The sequence below is a fragment of the Ammospiza nelsoni genome, chromosome 1 (assembly GCF_027579445.1).
Source record: "Ammospiza nelsoni isolate bAmmNel1 chromosome 1, bAmmNel1.pri, whole genome shotgun sequence".
Lineage (NCBI taxonomy): Eukaryota > Metazoa > Chordata > Aves > Passeriformes > Passerellidae > Ammospiza > Ammospiza nelsoni.
The window spans coordinates 23,147,575-23,162,122 of record NC_080633.1 but is presented as its reverse complement, the minus strand read 5'-3'; the positions used below and the strand labels follow the sequence as shown (position 1 = coordinate 23,162,122).

General features: G+C 38.3%; 1 protein-coding gene across 1 annotated transcript in view; it reads right to left on the bottom strand.

Annotated features, from left to right (window-relative positions):
* The window catches only part of CFAP69 (cilia and flagella associated protein 69), a 37,193-nt gene extending 22,645 nt beyond the window's left edge, over positions 1 to 14,548 (bottom strand). Inside the window, exons 1-13 of the mRNA XM_059479869.1 lie at positions 14,432 to 14,548; positions 13,167 to 13,260; positions 11,746 to 11,807; positions 10,581 to 10,690; positions 8,603 to 8,679; positions 7,760 to 7,858; positions 5,768 to 5,917; positions 5,467 to 5,644; positions 4,590 to 4,710; positions 2,640 to 2,688; positions 2,433 to 2,554; positions 1,745 to 1,961; positions 705 to 869 (exon numbers count right to left, since the gene is read on the bottom strand). Coding sequence (XP_059335852.1) covers positions 705 to 869; positions 1,745 to 1,961; positions 2,433 to 2,554; positions 2,640 to 2,688; positions 4,590 to 4,710; positions 5,467 to 5,644; positions 5,768 to 5,917; positions 7,760 to 7,858; positions 8,603 to 8,679; positions 10,581 to 10,690; positions 11,746 to 11,807; positions 13,167 to 13,260; positions 14,432 to 14,548 — 1,561 coding nt within the window. The remainder of the gene's footprint in view (positions 1 to 704; positions 870 to 1,744; positions 1,962 to 2,432; positions 2,555 to 2,639; positions 2,689 to 4,589; positions 4,711 to 5,466; positions 5,645 to 5,767; positions 5,918 to 7,759; positions 7,859 to 8,602; positions 8,680 to 10,580; positions 10,691 to 11,745; positions 11,808 to 13,166; positions 13,261 to 14,431) is intronic.

Genomic DNA, 14,548 nt, shown 5'->3' with positions numbered 1-14,548 from the left:
GTAGGTTCCCACAGAGTTTTCACTGGAGTTGAACTGAGGCTATAAAATAATTAATTTCTAGGCTTTTTATTAGAACACAGTCTTTGAATTCCAAAGGATCTTTCCTGTTTTGTTTCTTACAGAGTACTGAAAACTTTCTGATATTGTAAGAAAAGAACTTAAACCAGCTTATTTTGGAACTTAAAACCAAATTTAACAGTAGGTATGTGTTACTGAACAAGAAATGCTCTAAAATTGCAGGAGCAGAGATTAAGCAGTTTTATTCTGCTATTTTTCTTCATGTTGTTCATATAAAGGTACCTTGCTATTATTTTTATTCTGTGCTACAGCAGAGTTGTGGAAAGCAACACTCTGATAGACCTAGGTGGAAAAATACTCATGGGCTGGAGTTTCTGGGGACTGCCACAACAAAAACAAGATCTTCCAAATGCAGTAACATAAAGTGAGAAGGGGCAGCTTTTGCTCTGAAATTAAACATCTAGACTTTTAAAACTGTCTGGTTTGCTTATCTCATTCCATGTGTATTGAGATGAAAAAAAAATTAACATCAAATCAGTTACATCTTGGATTAATTGGCTGAGGATTTTTTAGTTTTTCAGCTGTTGAAGGACACACTAAAAACACAGCACACAAAAACACATGAACATTCTCAGTGTCAACAGAAATGTACTATTTAAAGAACAGCAATACAAACTGTGCTTTACCCAGTAGCTGGCTAATTGCTCCCTGGTCACACAAGTTACTGTTCACAGCATCATTATAAAGGGCCACAACAGATCTCAGAACTCGAAGGCTGTAGCGCATTTGCGCGAGTTTGGTGCCGCGACCGCCTGTTCCATGGAAACTGTTACCTCGACCAAAGAAAGGATCTGTGGAGCAATCACAACCAATACTGGTTTTGGCACACAATCTATGTTCAGAAGAATGTGCTCAGAAAAAATAAAAACAAAACAAAACAAACCCCAAGAAACCCAAAACACAACAACAAAAACCCCCAAACCGTGCTGAAGTTAGAAATTATTCTTGTTTAAAACCATCTAGTAATAAGCCTTTTTGTTTAGCACTACACTTTTTACATGCATAAGAAAGGTAACATTTTGGTGAACATTTAAAATTATTACACATTTTTTACCCTTACTAGGTTCATGAGCAGTTTTACAAACTCAAAATGTTATGTTTGGTATGACATTTAATATCCACCTTTTGATCTCCATTCAACCCAATTAAAAATTTCTTAGGAAATTTCTTAGGAGAGCTAGGAAGACATACCAATTTTAGGATGAAACATACCTATCCTTAGAAATCTGGGCAGGAACACTGAGTGCACTTAGTTCTATCTTTGCTTAGCCCACACTCTTATCTGATGCCCAGAAGCCAGCTGTAGTCTGGAACCTGTCTCACCATGTACGACTCTGAGTTAACATGTCCTGTCTCATGGCAGGAATTCCTGCTTGGACTTCTTGCCACAAGGGAAGGGCCTGGCTCACTTAAAACACAGACAACAGAGGTGTTTGTCTGAAGGAATATCAATATAGTGGTACACAGGGAGAGGGGCACCAGCTCATCCTTCAGTAGGAAAAAAAAGGTTTGTTGTTTTTTGGAAACATTTGTTTCTTAGGTGGCCTATGAAAAAGAACCATTCTGACATCATGAGTTTTACATTTTCCTTTCCTGTTAAGGAAAGTAGGTTCAGCTGAACTGTTTTGAGGTTACCTGTGTGTGAAAGCCATGAGAACCCACTGACCTTGGCTTATACACCATTCTAGAAACACAAGGAGAAGAGTATTCGCTTGGCAGGACAAATATTTGTCTACTAACACAGGAGCCACTGAAGCTAAAACAGCAAGTGCATGAAGCTGTAATTCTTCATATTGGGCAGCAGACCAGTCAGGAAATGCAGACCTTTGATTTTGTTTTACATAATAAAGCAAAGCTGGGATCACATGATTTTCACTGAAGAGCTGCAGAGTCCAGACAAAGAAAAAGACAGTTTACAGGTTTCACATGCAAATAAGAAAAATCTAAAGGGTGAGTCAACTTTATCTGTCCTACAATAACAAAATTAATTTTTAATTGAGAAAATATGTCATGAATGCTACAAGTACAGGCAAACTCTTTTTATATTCTGTAGCTTTCCCAGAGATTGTGGTTTGCTAAATTTTATTATATTCTTCAGGTGTATTTCAACAATGCTCTGCAGTCACTTGTCAGCAATTTCCCTAGCATGGTCTAAGTTTGTAACTTTCTAAAATAGAAATTGTATGCTACTTTTCAACAGCAGGGCTTGGTCTGAAGCTATGTATTAATTCCTAATTTGGAGAACAGAGAATTTCAGTGTACTGTACTATGGTAGATGGAGAGATAAGTAATATTCTCATGATTCTTTTTTCTTTAAAAAAAAAAATAAAAATTTCTGTTCTGTTACAACTCACCTGCGCAGAAGATGGGTCTTTAGATAAGATTCCTATTATATTAAATAGTAACTTCTTCATCTCAAAATCCTCGTAGGAATAGGTAAGTTTAAAACCTTTTACCAAAGGATTGGGAAGTTTAACTATGATGGAAATGGTAGATAAGTTACAAAAAAAATCATAATTAAAAGCAAAAACTGTGTAATTATGCACTACGGAATCTCTTACCTTCAGTACATGTTGCAAGTACTATTAAGATGTTTGCAAATCCACTTTCCTAATAGGCATTCAAAAAACACACATTAATTAAATTGCAGTGAAATTAAGACTTATGATTTAATTTTGGCATGACTTTTTTCTTCAGAACACAGAATTTAATGTATCCTATGGCAGAATAAACAGAATTTTATCAAAGAATTGAACAACCATTTGGACATTATACAACAATAACTAACTGCAGTCCTAAGGGTACAATTAGTTAAACCCATGCTTCATTCAGTACAAGTCTGAACTTCTGTGGGGAAGTCCCAAACATTTGTATTCACTACTATAATCTAACACAAAAAATATTCTCAGTGTTTTTAGAGCTGTTTGTTAAAATGCATTTGGTCATGTTTTACATCAGGGTCATCAGTACCTATGAAAACTGCATGTATGGGGAAGAAGAATTTAACAATACTACATATGAAAAGCTCAGAAATAAAATCTTGTAAATCACAGCTCCCAGAGAGCTAACAGAAGGACAATAATGTCTAATATAACTATGGATAGGACCAAAGCCAGGAGGTGTCTCTGCAGCACATTAGAGGCAAAGGAGAGTTGTTTCTGAGGTAAGCAATTAGCAAACAGGTTTTTTCCTAACACAAAGATAATGATATCAATATGAACTCTACATAAATTTTACAGTTTGCTTGTGATGAGAAAACTTTTCCTTTTCAAAAGTTCAGACTCCCGTGCAGATTTGTGAACTATATAAGACTAACTTCTCTGAAGTTGCTTGGATAGTATATTAAGAAGAAAAGGGAACATTCTGAAGCAAATTGCTATAGTATTATCTGTAAGGCAGTATTAAATAGTAATGTTAATGTTTTTTCCACCTTATATTTATACCTTGTAAAATCTCTAGGCAGGCTGAGAGTAAAAAACCTAAATTAAAAATTATTTTAATATTTTCTTTGCATAGAAACAATTTTTCTTCCTTTTATTATACGGAATTAAAAATACATATCTGGTTTACTTACTTTGTAGGAATAAAATGCCCTGTTTCTACAGCCAGATAAACAATTTGAATGTTTTAGATATTCAATATGTTGCTGCAATTGTATAACAGACATTTCATACTAGTTGGTGTTAAATGACAAGCTTGAATGAAAAGTCTGGAATCTTCATTTAGTAATACAGCCAATTGGTAAACTTCTCTTCAACAGGAAAGTAATATATTCCTGAACAGCCAATTAATCCACAGGGATCTGATTGCTTAATTATTCAGTCTGTATGTCCCAACTTCATTTGAACCTGTAAATCTCAAATGTAACAAGAGACTAAAGCAATATTAACCTCTATATAAAGTTAATTTCTCTGCAAGTTTCTCATAAAAATTCTGGAATGTTACAAAAGAATGAGTCATCTACATTTCAGGCAAGTCATGGTAGTGCATTATGTGATGTAGTCTTTAAAAGAATTTATGTGCCTCTTATTAACTGGACCTAATTATTTTCTCAGAATCTTAGAGCTCCTGAGCTGATTTTTGCACATCCCTCTTGTTCCCAGTTATGAGGCACACATTGGATTTCAGTCATCTGAATATAGGTTACATCTTCAAACAAAAAAATGAGATTTAGTGTAAAACTCTTTTTAGGAGAATGGCATATTCAAGAATCCATACAAGAATACAAGAATTAACATTAAATTTTGCACATAGATAATGTTAATGTGATTTTCTAAGAATTAAATAAGGTTGATAGTATTCTGGGCTAATTACCTACAGATTTTAAGTCTCTTTGAGGTAAAGACAACTACAGAAAGAAAAAAAGTTTTCTTGCTCAGCAAATCCAAGAAAGAAAAAAGCACTGGAGACACAGGAGAAATAAATGTTAGAACCCAAATGGGGGAGAATACCAAGCTTATAAAAGCAAAGAAGAAGGTATTAGTGTCTGGAATACAACTCTAAATACTTACGATCAGAGGTACTGCAGGGCTTTCAGCTAGTAAGGTGGCAATCACCAAGAGGTCATTCCGCAGCTGGTGATCGCAGTGCCGGAAGCCACACACGAGCTCTACAAACGTTTCTTTCAAAGCACTTAAAAGAAAAAGAAATGCATTTTACCTTTTTCTTTGATATTCTAATGTTGGACAGCTCCACATATATGAATCCTCATTCAGCATCATACTTTTCAAAGCCTTGGGGTTTAACTACAAGAGAAAAAGCTTAAAACTTTATTATGAACTTTATTATGAAGTGGATTCATTTGGGTACCACCAGACATCCCATTTATTCGTAGATGCAAGATGCATATAGTAAAAATTGCATCTTCCACTGTTTGTGTTTTAACTAATTAATATAAAGACACAGTATTTACTAAATGTGGAATGGGACATTGCTCAACGATTATTGAGAAGGAATAGCCTAATCTTAAATAGTTAAAACAGTCTAACTCACTAAGGAAGAACCTGTTATTTACTCCAGAAGAGGATCTAGAAATAAAACTTGTATATCATGGCATAGAAATTCCTTGTAATTTTGTAACATCAGCACTTCAATAGTGAAGAAATACTGGCCTGTTATGCCTAATGTGGGAGCTTCAAAATGATGCACTTAACTCTTCTATTGTACAAAGCAATAGATAGAGCTATTCCTCCTGCACTATGCAGCAGAGCACCTTGCTCTTGCCCTGTAACAGCAACTACTATCTTAATAATGAAATCTTAACGAGGATCTAATCAGAGATCCATTTGCATTTCTATCAGTTAATTTCCAACAAAATGCTACACAACAGAATGCTCCAGATGTCTCCACAATGACAAAAGTAATGCATTAAATGCTCCCTGTACTTACTGTACACATTCCAAGCTTCTGAGTTGATTAACAACTTCTTCTTTTGAGACTTTTTCTAGCAGGTTCCATAAGATATCTGAGGAACGGAACAGCAGCTGTCCTGAGGGATCAGCACCATTCAGACACAAACAAAGCCTCCTGGCTCCTTGGACGTTCACCATTTGTTCACAACTTTCTCCTGAAATTATGTAAATCACAGTAATTAATTCTCTATAGGTCAGTAATTGTTTCAGGCATGTTCAAAGAACAAATTATCAAGATCAATGGTAATAAGATTATTGAAAGAACAGTTTGTACTAACCAGAGATGGAAAGATGCTGGAGAGCTTTAAGTACCCACAACTTCTCAGTAAGTTGATTTTCAACTAATGTTAGTGACAAAACAAGAATTTCTGCTAATCCTCCTATTTCAGCCATCCGGATTTTATAGTTTGGACTTGTTGGCTGGTAACCTGTACATACAGTAGCTTTAATTAAAATGCAGTAAATTGCAGTAAAATTAAATGCAGTAAAACCCCAGAATTTTGATTACTTCATAAACTGTTCATACTGAAAGGATTGAAAATCACGTATCATATTTCAAGCAGTTAAGAAAAACAATCCAATACACAAGAGCTGCTTTTCTTATATCTGAATAGTGCCTATAAAACATCCAACTGACTCACCCTCAAGCAGATTTCAATGCTATAGAAACAAATTACTTGCTTAGAATTTAGACAATGAAAGTAAAAGCAGGGCTATAGAAGTGAAAAACTTTCTTCAGTCATCAGTAACCTAGTTCTCTTCAGTAGTCTGTTGACTAGAGAATTATTGCATTCTATCATCATATTACTTAAAATAGGTGAATCCAAACTTTGATTTACAAGCTTGACTTTCTAATGTGTCAACGTTTTTACTTTTGTCCATGCATATGCAAATCTGTATTTCATTGCTAAATTATGGGGAAGGTGAAGCATGGAGAAAATAAATTCATATTTATTCTCATATTATGATAACTCACGAAAGCAAAGCTTATTTTAAGCAGCTTAAATACATATATATGTGTATATACACACTATATATATATATATATATATATATATATATATATAAAATTTCATAAAGTACAAATTGATAAATACAGATAATTCACATGGTGAAATGAAGTTTAACTAAGCACACACTCTGATAGGCTCAAAGTTGATATTACTTTACAGATAAGAGAACTCTGCAGGGTCAGACTTTGGCAAGATGTACATATATGCTTCGAAATGAAATATTTGACTTAAAAAATCAGACTGAAACACATTCTTCATTTCAAGATAACATATCCTATTTTCTAAATTGGAAGAAGAAAAACAAAATTGCTCAATAACATTCATTTATCCTGATGGAATTATTTACAGATACAGAACTAAATGCACACATAGCTACATGCAGGATTTGAGTCTTGTTTGCAAGGTCAAAACAGATTTGCATGCTTTTCCATTTGTAGAATTTTGAAAGTGTTGTAGTAGCAGCAGCTTCTTTAGGCCTCCTAAAATAGATGAAAACTTGTAAAAGGGCACAGGATTAGTGCCCCACTGCAGAAATACAGCAGGGGAGCACAGTGACATCAAGCATGCTCCTTGACCTGCCCTCCCGAGCCACACTGTGGCAATATTGACTCGAGGTTGGCTGCCTATAGAGACAGTGTGGTCTCAGAGCACAGGATGCTGTGCCCCTCTGGGAGGGATCCATGACTGACTTCACCTGACCACAGTCTCTGGCACCATCCTAAGAGTCAAAGGGATTATATAATGGTGGATTCTGATCATGCCTCCTTCTGCAGAGATAAGTCACACCATTTATTCAAACCCATGGTCAAAGGTGTCCATATAATATGAACTCAATCAAATTTAAATGGATTCAGATCTATCCCTCACAACACAAGTGAAAGCAAAGCTGCTTCTTTCCAGGCTACATATAAAAACCTGAAAACTACATTTCCCTTCTTATAATTCTGATCCTAACTACTTTTTTTTCCCCTCCATTACCCAGATTTCAGAGATCTTGTATCACTTCACATTTTCTGGATGCTATTTAATGATAATTTTGTAAGTGCAATAATTAATTCCTTGTACATTGATGAACTTATTTCAGATTTAGAATATGCACCTCTATAAAAATATGGTAATTATGTATTTGCCAATGTTATATATTTAATATATGAGATACAGTAACCATAGTTATAAAGAAAAACTAATAAATAGCTAATTAAAAGAGGCATTTCAAAATAGTTGGGATCATTAAAAAATAAAAACACCCTGCTTTACCTGAAAGTAGTTTTCCTGGTAGCTCCGTATTAAAAAAATTAACAACACTCTTACAGATTTGTATTCTAACCTGAGAGCTTTGTATGCTCATCAAGTAACCTGTCAGAAAGAGAAATAAATGTAATTAACAGACTTTATAACTTCTTAGAAAGTATTCTTAACACAGTGTTCTTCTTTTTACAGCACTTATTATTACCTACAAATTTGTAATTGCATGCAAAGTTTCATTACAAAATATTCAAGAGGCAGTGACTCCCACACTGGAGATGACAAAGGCATCTTAGAAGAGTAGCCTAAGTTTAATCAAAAAGTTACCTTCTCTGCTTTATGGCTACAGACACTTCTACAGCACTGCATGGTATTCCAGAAGTTGGGGAATTCTGAGGAAAGCTACTAACACTAAGCTGCTGTCATCACTACCAAGCCATTAGAAACTCTTCTAAGCAGATATGATATGAAATAAAAAGAGCATAGAAGCAGGAAGGATATATGTTCCTGGCATCCCAGGTTTCAGTGTTTACAGTGACACCCCCGTTTCTCAGATCAAAATGAAATGGAACAGGCTAGATACACGTTTACTTCTTCATGTGCACTGATAACATTTTCTCATGTAGCTTTTGACATTGGCAAATAGGTAATTCTGCAGGCTAATCTTCAGGTTAGCTGCAGAGCAAAGTAAAAATTGTCTCTAACATGAAAAAACACAGAGGATTGAATGAATAATTTAAAGAAATTACCTCCATTTACTAAGGAGTAACAGTAAATTAAAATCATGCTAATAATACAGTTGATTTTATTGTGGCATAATAATAATTTTATTGTGGCGTATCAGGTTACACTCACCCAGTTGTGTAATGGATTGTGAAACTTCAACGGAATAGTTTGCTTCATCAGATGATTTCCTTTTTTGAAATGGTAACCTGCAAAATGAAATTAAAAATATTACAACTATGTAATAGTTAATGAAGTCACCAGAAAAGTTCAGTAGCTCTTCTCTTCTTCCTTGACAAGTTTTTCAGATAAGGACACATTTTCTAGGATGAATGCACTCTTTGCAATGCTGATTCTACACTGAAAGCTTCATAATCTGCAATTACATGTTGGTAATTAGTGGCACATGTTCATAGATAATATTTTAATAATTCAAATATGATGCAACAAGACATGATGAATAAACAAATGTAATTTAAATGTGGAAGACTAAATCCTAGAACCTAGGCACTATCAGGCTATTACAGAGCTAGGCTATGCATAGACATGTGCAGAGGTGGAAAAAAGGGATCCTATCTCTGGGCAAGACTTCTTGAAATGGATAAAAGTAAACCCAATAAATGGACTCCAAATAGCACAATAACAAATTTCTTTTTAAAAACAGGATATTAATAAATACTCAATAACATATTCAAAATACTCAGGACATAAACATGTAAGTGCTAAAAACTGTCTAAACATTACAATGTTATGCTAGGGTCTCTGCAGTACATACTGTGGAAGCAGCTTTCCAGTAAGTTTACCTCTGTAAACACTACCAGAGGAAAAGGAAGCAGAGAACAAACAATGAAATAAATGCTGGGAGAGGCAGGGGAGGAAGAAAAAAGACATTGGAAAAAAAGAAAATGGGAAGAAGACAGGTAAACAGAAGCAGCTACAAAAGACTGGACTATTTTACTATTTTACTGGAGAAATTAATGTATCTGAAACTGAATCCTAAAAAAGGCTCCTCTGTCATATGAAGTAGTAGGGAATTGTCGTTGAATTTCCATAGTACAGAAATTAAAGCAAAACCCAAGGGTGCAATTTTCCAAAACATATTCATTGCAGAAACCACAATTAGTGCTGAACTGCTCTAAAAGAGGAAAAATCTCACAGATACATTTTATTGACTTTATACACTCATTCTCAGTTTTATCATGCTTCTAGCAAACACCAAAGACAATTAAACTCCATGATGTACCTACTCATTCCCCACTGTGTGGCAGCAAAGAAAAACAGTACATGTCAGGGTGCTGAGGGAACTAAAAGATTCAGCTGAGAAGTTCTGTGTTTATTAAACCTAACGGTTGAGAGGAAGCTATCTAAAAATTTATCTGAATATCTGTTTTACTATGCACAGGTTTTTTTTTTCTTCCTTATTCTCCTGAAATGAAATTAAATACAGGAGTAACTGTAGCTACTAGCATACCATAAATAACTTGACTGAATTATTGAAGAGGAAACATCTGACAAGTGTGGATAACACCTAAATTCTATTCTACAGATTACTTGAAATACAGTATGACAACAAAGATGCCCAAAAGTTCATGCAATACATTTTAAAAATAAATATAAATCCTGTTGACATTCATTCTCCCCTGTAATATGGCTTGTCATTTTGTAATGCTTACCTTCAGGTATTAGAATGTCTTTGTGTCACCCTAAGTTTTTAAACTCACTTAAGAGCTTGTCTGAAACAGCAAAACACACCTCAGTACCACTCAGCTGCCGAATCCTTTGAGGCCAGCAGTCCCAGATTGACTTGGGCAATAAGAAACCCTGGGGAACCTCACTTCCAAGCAAGATGGGGCCCAGTACAACACAGTTTTGAATTCTGTAACATCTAACTGCACAGATACTGAACTGTTAAAATAGGAACCTCATCCATGTCACCAGAAACTGCACACAAGTAAAAAACATTTGATAAAAAGGATGATCCAATGGATACCTTGCAGTTACAGGTACTTTGTAGGTAAATGCTGCATGAATATGACAGTTTCCTTAGAAAATATATAAACCTGTTAATAAGCAGTATTTAAATCTCTAAAAGAGGGGCTGAGGTACTTACCCAAACAGTTTAATAAGTTCACATAAAGGCTCAGTGAAAGCTTCTTGATCATACATTTTGTCTGCACACAGGTTAAGAATGTCAGTAATTTGTGCAATATCCTTAAGGGGCTTTTAACGTGAAATTAAGGAAATAAAATCATCTGTACCACTATGAATCAGCAGAAAAAGCTGAAAACTGTGCTCATCAGACTTCAAAGACACAGCCAAGAAAACAGAAGACCAATATTTACAAAGTTAGGTGTTTTAAAAGAAGTATGTGAGTCAATACTTAAGCTTTTCGAAGCAGCCTTACTTTTACATAAGTATAACTTTTGCAAATCTGATTTAGGTGTCTTCTCAGCTGAACTCACTGGATGCTCAGCACTAAATTTCTAAAAATGGAGGATGAAAAGCTTTTACATCACAATGTCAGATTTACCTACCTAAATTCTGAGACAGCCTTGTGATATTTGAATTGCTTTCTCCTCTAGTCCCAAGTGACTAACTGAAATTTGAAAATCTGGACCCAAATACATATGGAGATTACTTAATTTAAGGGTAGAGGCACAAAATCAAGGCTGAATTGAGACTGAGAAGTTACTACCAATCCAATGACTCACAGAAAGTGCCTTGAAGTACACAACTCAGTTGTAATGTGATGCCTTAAATCACTGTGCAGTTATCTGAACTGTATGAAATGAATAACATTTTTCCACATACCAACACCCTCCTTAGTACTTCTTATTATTGAAACCTTTCAGTTTGTACTGTAAATATGAAAAAAGGTTTCAGATAAATTAGTCTGACTTCATCTTTCTTTAAAATGTCTCCTTACTGGAAGTCTCTTTTATCTTGCTATTTTATCTGCTGTTTTTTAGGTAGTGGCAATTATTATGCTCTTCTGTTCTGAGTTTAAAATACACCAGTTACATTTTGGACACTTTCAGCCACTGTAGAGGTGAGAACCTTCTATTGAAATTTGTGACAAATGAATCGAATATCCAAGAATCTTGTCAATCTGCCAACCTTGGCTGTGTGCACACAAGGAGGCCAGTGATGAGAATGTATATCCCTATTCTCCACAGGGAAGCACAGTACAGCATCAAATGCTTTACTGAAAACTCAGACTATTATCATACAGAAAACACCATGACTTTAGAATTCTAAAGTGGCAAAAAGGATACAAATCCATTTTCAAAATGCTTGACTACCTTCTTCAGAGTTTTCAGCTGCTCTTCTTCCAAATCTTTCTTAAATAAAAGAATGAAAAACCGGTTTTAATTGCAGTTTTCCCAAGAACCTTAAATGATTGTTTATGCCCCTTTAAGTTTAAATGAAAATGGAAACCAGATTTGAAAGTTTACAAGACACAACAAAATTCTCAAAGTGCTTTGAAGGAGGATTAACTCCATGATGAAGCCCTCATTTCTAGGTATGAAGTCTGTTCTCTTGTAACTGAAGAGGCTTTCAAAAACTCCTGTTCAAACGTGTTGACTCTTTCTCTTAAATTCTTTGTGATTCTTTGTAAAGCAGCTAAGAAGACCAAACCTATGTTACACACAACATAAATGTGTAAGCATGTAGATCTACGTGGCTTAGAGTGCTCTACACCACTAGGAAACAGCCTTCAAATCCAAAGCTGAAAACAACTGAAGTGAGGATATGTCAGGCTGTGTCATTGATGTGCAGCTTTCATTTCGGCTCTCCTGAGCACCTGCAACTTGAGGCAGGCCAGGAAGTTGTTTCAGGACTCTACAAGCCCAGAATCCTACAGGAATTTTATCATATCTACATATTATATCTACAGAAGCAGTAAACAATAACATATGGCAGTCTTCCTTCATTCAGTAAGTTTATTATATGAGCTCTGTAATAAAAAAGGGGAAGAGGTAAGAAATAACTACTTCTCTGTGGGGCATTAATTTAAAATGTGCTAGGTTAAATCAGGTCCTTGTTTAAGAGCATAAATTATCCATATTTTGGATCAAAATTATTTGATGGCTTAGTGAGTTTAATCTGCCAAATCATCTTGTGGAGACTAAAAATCATCTGTGAAAGCCCATGAGAGATGATGCTACTCCTGTATGCGTAGGTAGTTGTATTTATTCTTCAACATTGACCTTTGTATATTTCACCTTCATTTAAGATCATCTCCCTGGAGAACTGTTAGCAGTTAACTTGGGCAATAACATAAATTCATGGCATACTTTTAATAAGATTATATGTACATCTATTTCCCGGCTATAGGTTTCAGTACTCTAAAATTCTAAAATATGCTAGAAATTCTGCATGTCTAGTTTTTGAATGCTCATGCCTTTGTCTTTTTTTTTAAGTTCCTGTGTGATCTTCTCTTTCTCTATGTATTTTTTAAACAAAAATCAATAATTGACAACATTTTTAAAAATAACAATTATCATCTTTAGAAGCATTCAAATATCAGAAGAAATACTCATCTTTGTGCTCTGTAGCTCCAGCCACTTGTGTTGGATATAATAAACCCATCTGAGTTTATTCAGGGTGGGTGGTAAAGTTACTGAACAAAAAATTTGTCAAAACCCCATTACCACGTGTGTAACAGAGACAGCAAGGAAGCAGGGTTACTCACTGAGCCCGAATCTCCGAGTAGTGCGATGACGTGATTCAAATCCACTGACCTCGACTGTGCATCCTGAAAAAGCAACACTTTTAACCTTTTTAACCTTTTTTTTTTTTAAATCGATTTTTAAATTTTGTTTTTAAGGCATTTAAAATGTGAAATGGTGGCGTTAAACCAACATGAATTTACTCAGGGATGGGTAAATACAAACACACATCGGGGTTTGTTCCAGGTCCGAGAAAGACGCAGGGCCGGGCTGAGCAGGGCACAGGGCAGGGCAGGGCACGGGGCAGGGCAGGGCAGGGCACGGGGCAGGGCAGGGCCGGGCAGGGCCGGGCAGGGTAGGGTGCAGGGCACAGGGCAGGGCAGGGCACAGAGCAGGGCTGAGCAGGGCAGGGCTGAGCAGGGCCTGGCAGGGCAGGGCCGGGCAGGGCAGGGCAGGGCAGGGCAGGGCAGGGCAGGGTTGGGCGCAGGACACGGGGCAGGGCAGGGCACAGAGCAGGGCAGGGCAGGGCAGGGCTGAGCAGGGCCTGGCAGGGCACAGGGCAGGGCAGGGGAGGGCAGGGCAGGGCAGGGGAGGGCAGGGCAGGGGAGGGCAGGGCAGGGCTGAGCAGGGCCTGGCAGGGCACAGGGCAGGGCAGGGCCGGGCAGGGCAGGGCAGGGCCGGGCAGGGTTGGGCGCAGGACACGGGGCAGGGCAGGGCACAGAGCAGGGCAGGGCAGGGCAGGGCTGAGCAGGGCCTGGCAGGGCACAGGGCAGGGCAGGGGAGGGCAGGGCAGGGGAGGGCAGGGCAGGGCTGAGCAGGGCCTGGCAGGGCACAGGGCAGGGCAGGGGAGGGCAGGGCAGGGCAGGGGAGGGCAGGGCAGGGCTGAGCAGGGCCTGGCAGGGCACAGGGCAGGGCAGGGCCGGGCAGGGCAGGGCAGGGCCGGGCAGGGCAGGGCCGGGCAGGGCAGGGCAGGGCCGGGCAGGGTTGGGCGCAGGACACGGGGCAGGGCAGGGCACAGGGCAGGGCAGGGCTGAGCAGGGCCTGGCAGGGCACAGGGCAGGGCACAGGGCAGGGCAGGGCACAAGGCACAAGGCAGAGGGCAGGGCAGGGCACAGGGCAGGGCACAAGGCAGGGCAGGGCACAAGGCACAAGGCAGAGGGCAGGGCAGGGCACAGGGCAGGACAGGGCACAGGGCAGGGCACAGGGCATATGGCATGACCGGGCCGGACTGGGCAGGGGTCGGGCCAGCACCGGGGCTGGAGGTGCCCCTGCCCGCGGCAGAGCTCACCTGAGCGGGGTCCGCAGCGTTCGAGCGCCTCTCACTGCCGCTGCGAGAGGGGCCGAGCCCCGGGGAGCGGGAGGCCGCCCGTGGGGCGGGGGGCTCGGCCGCGGCCAGCGAGGCCAT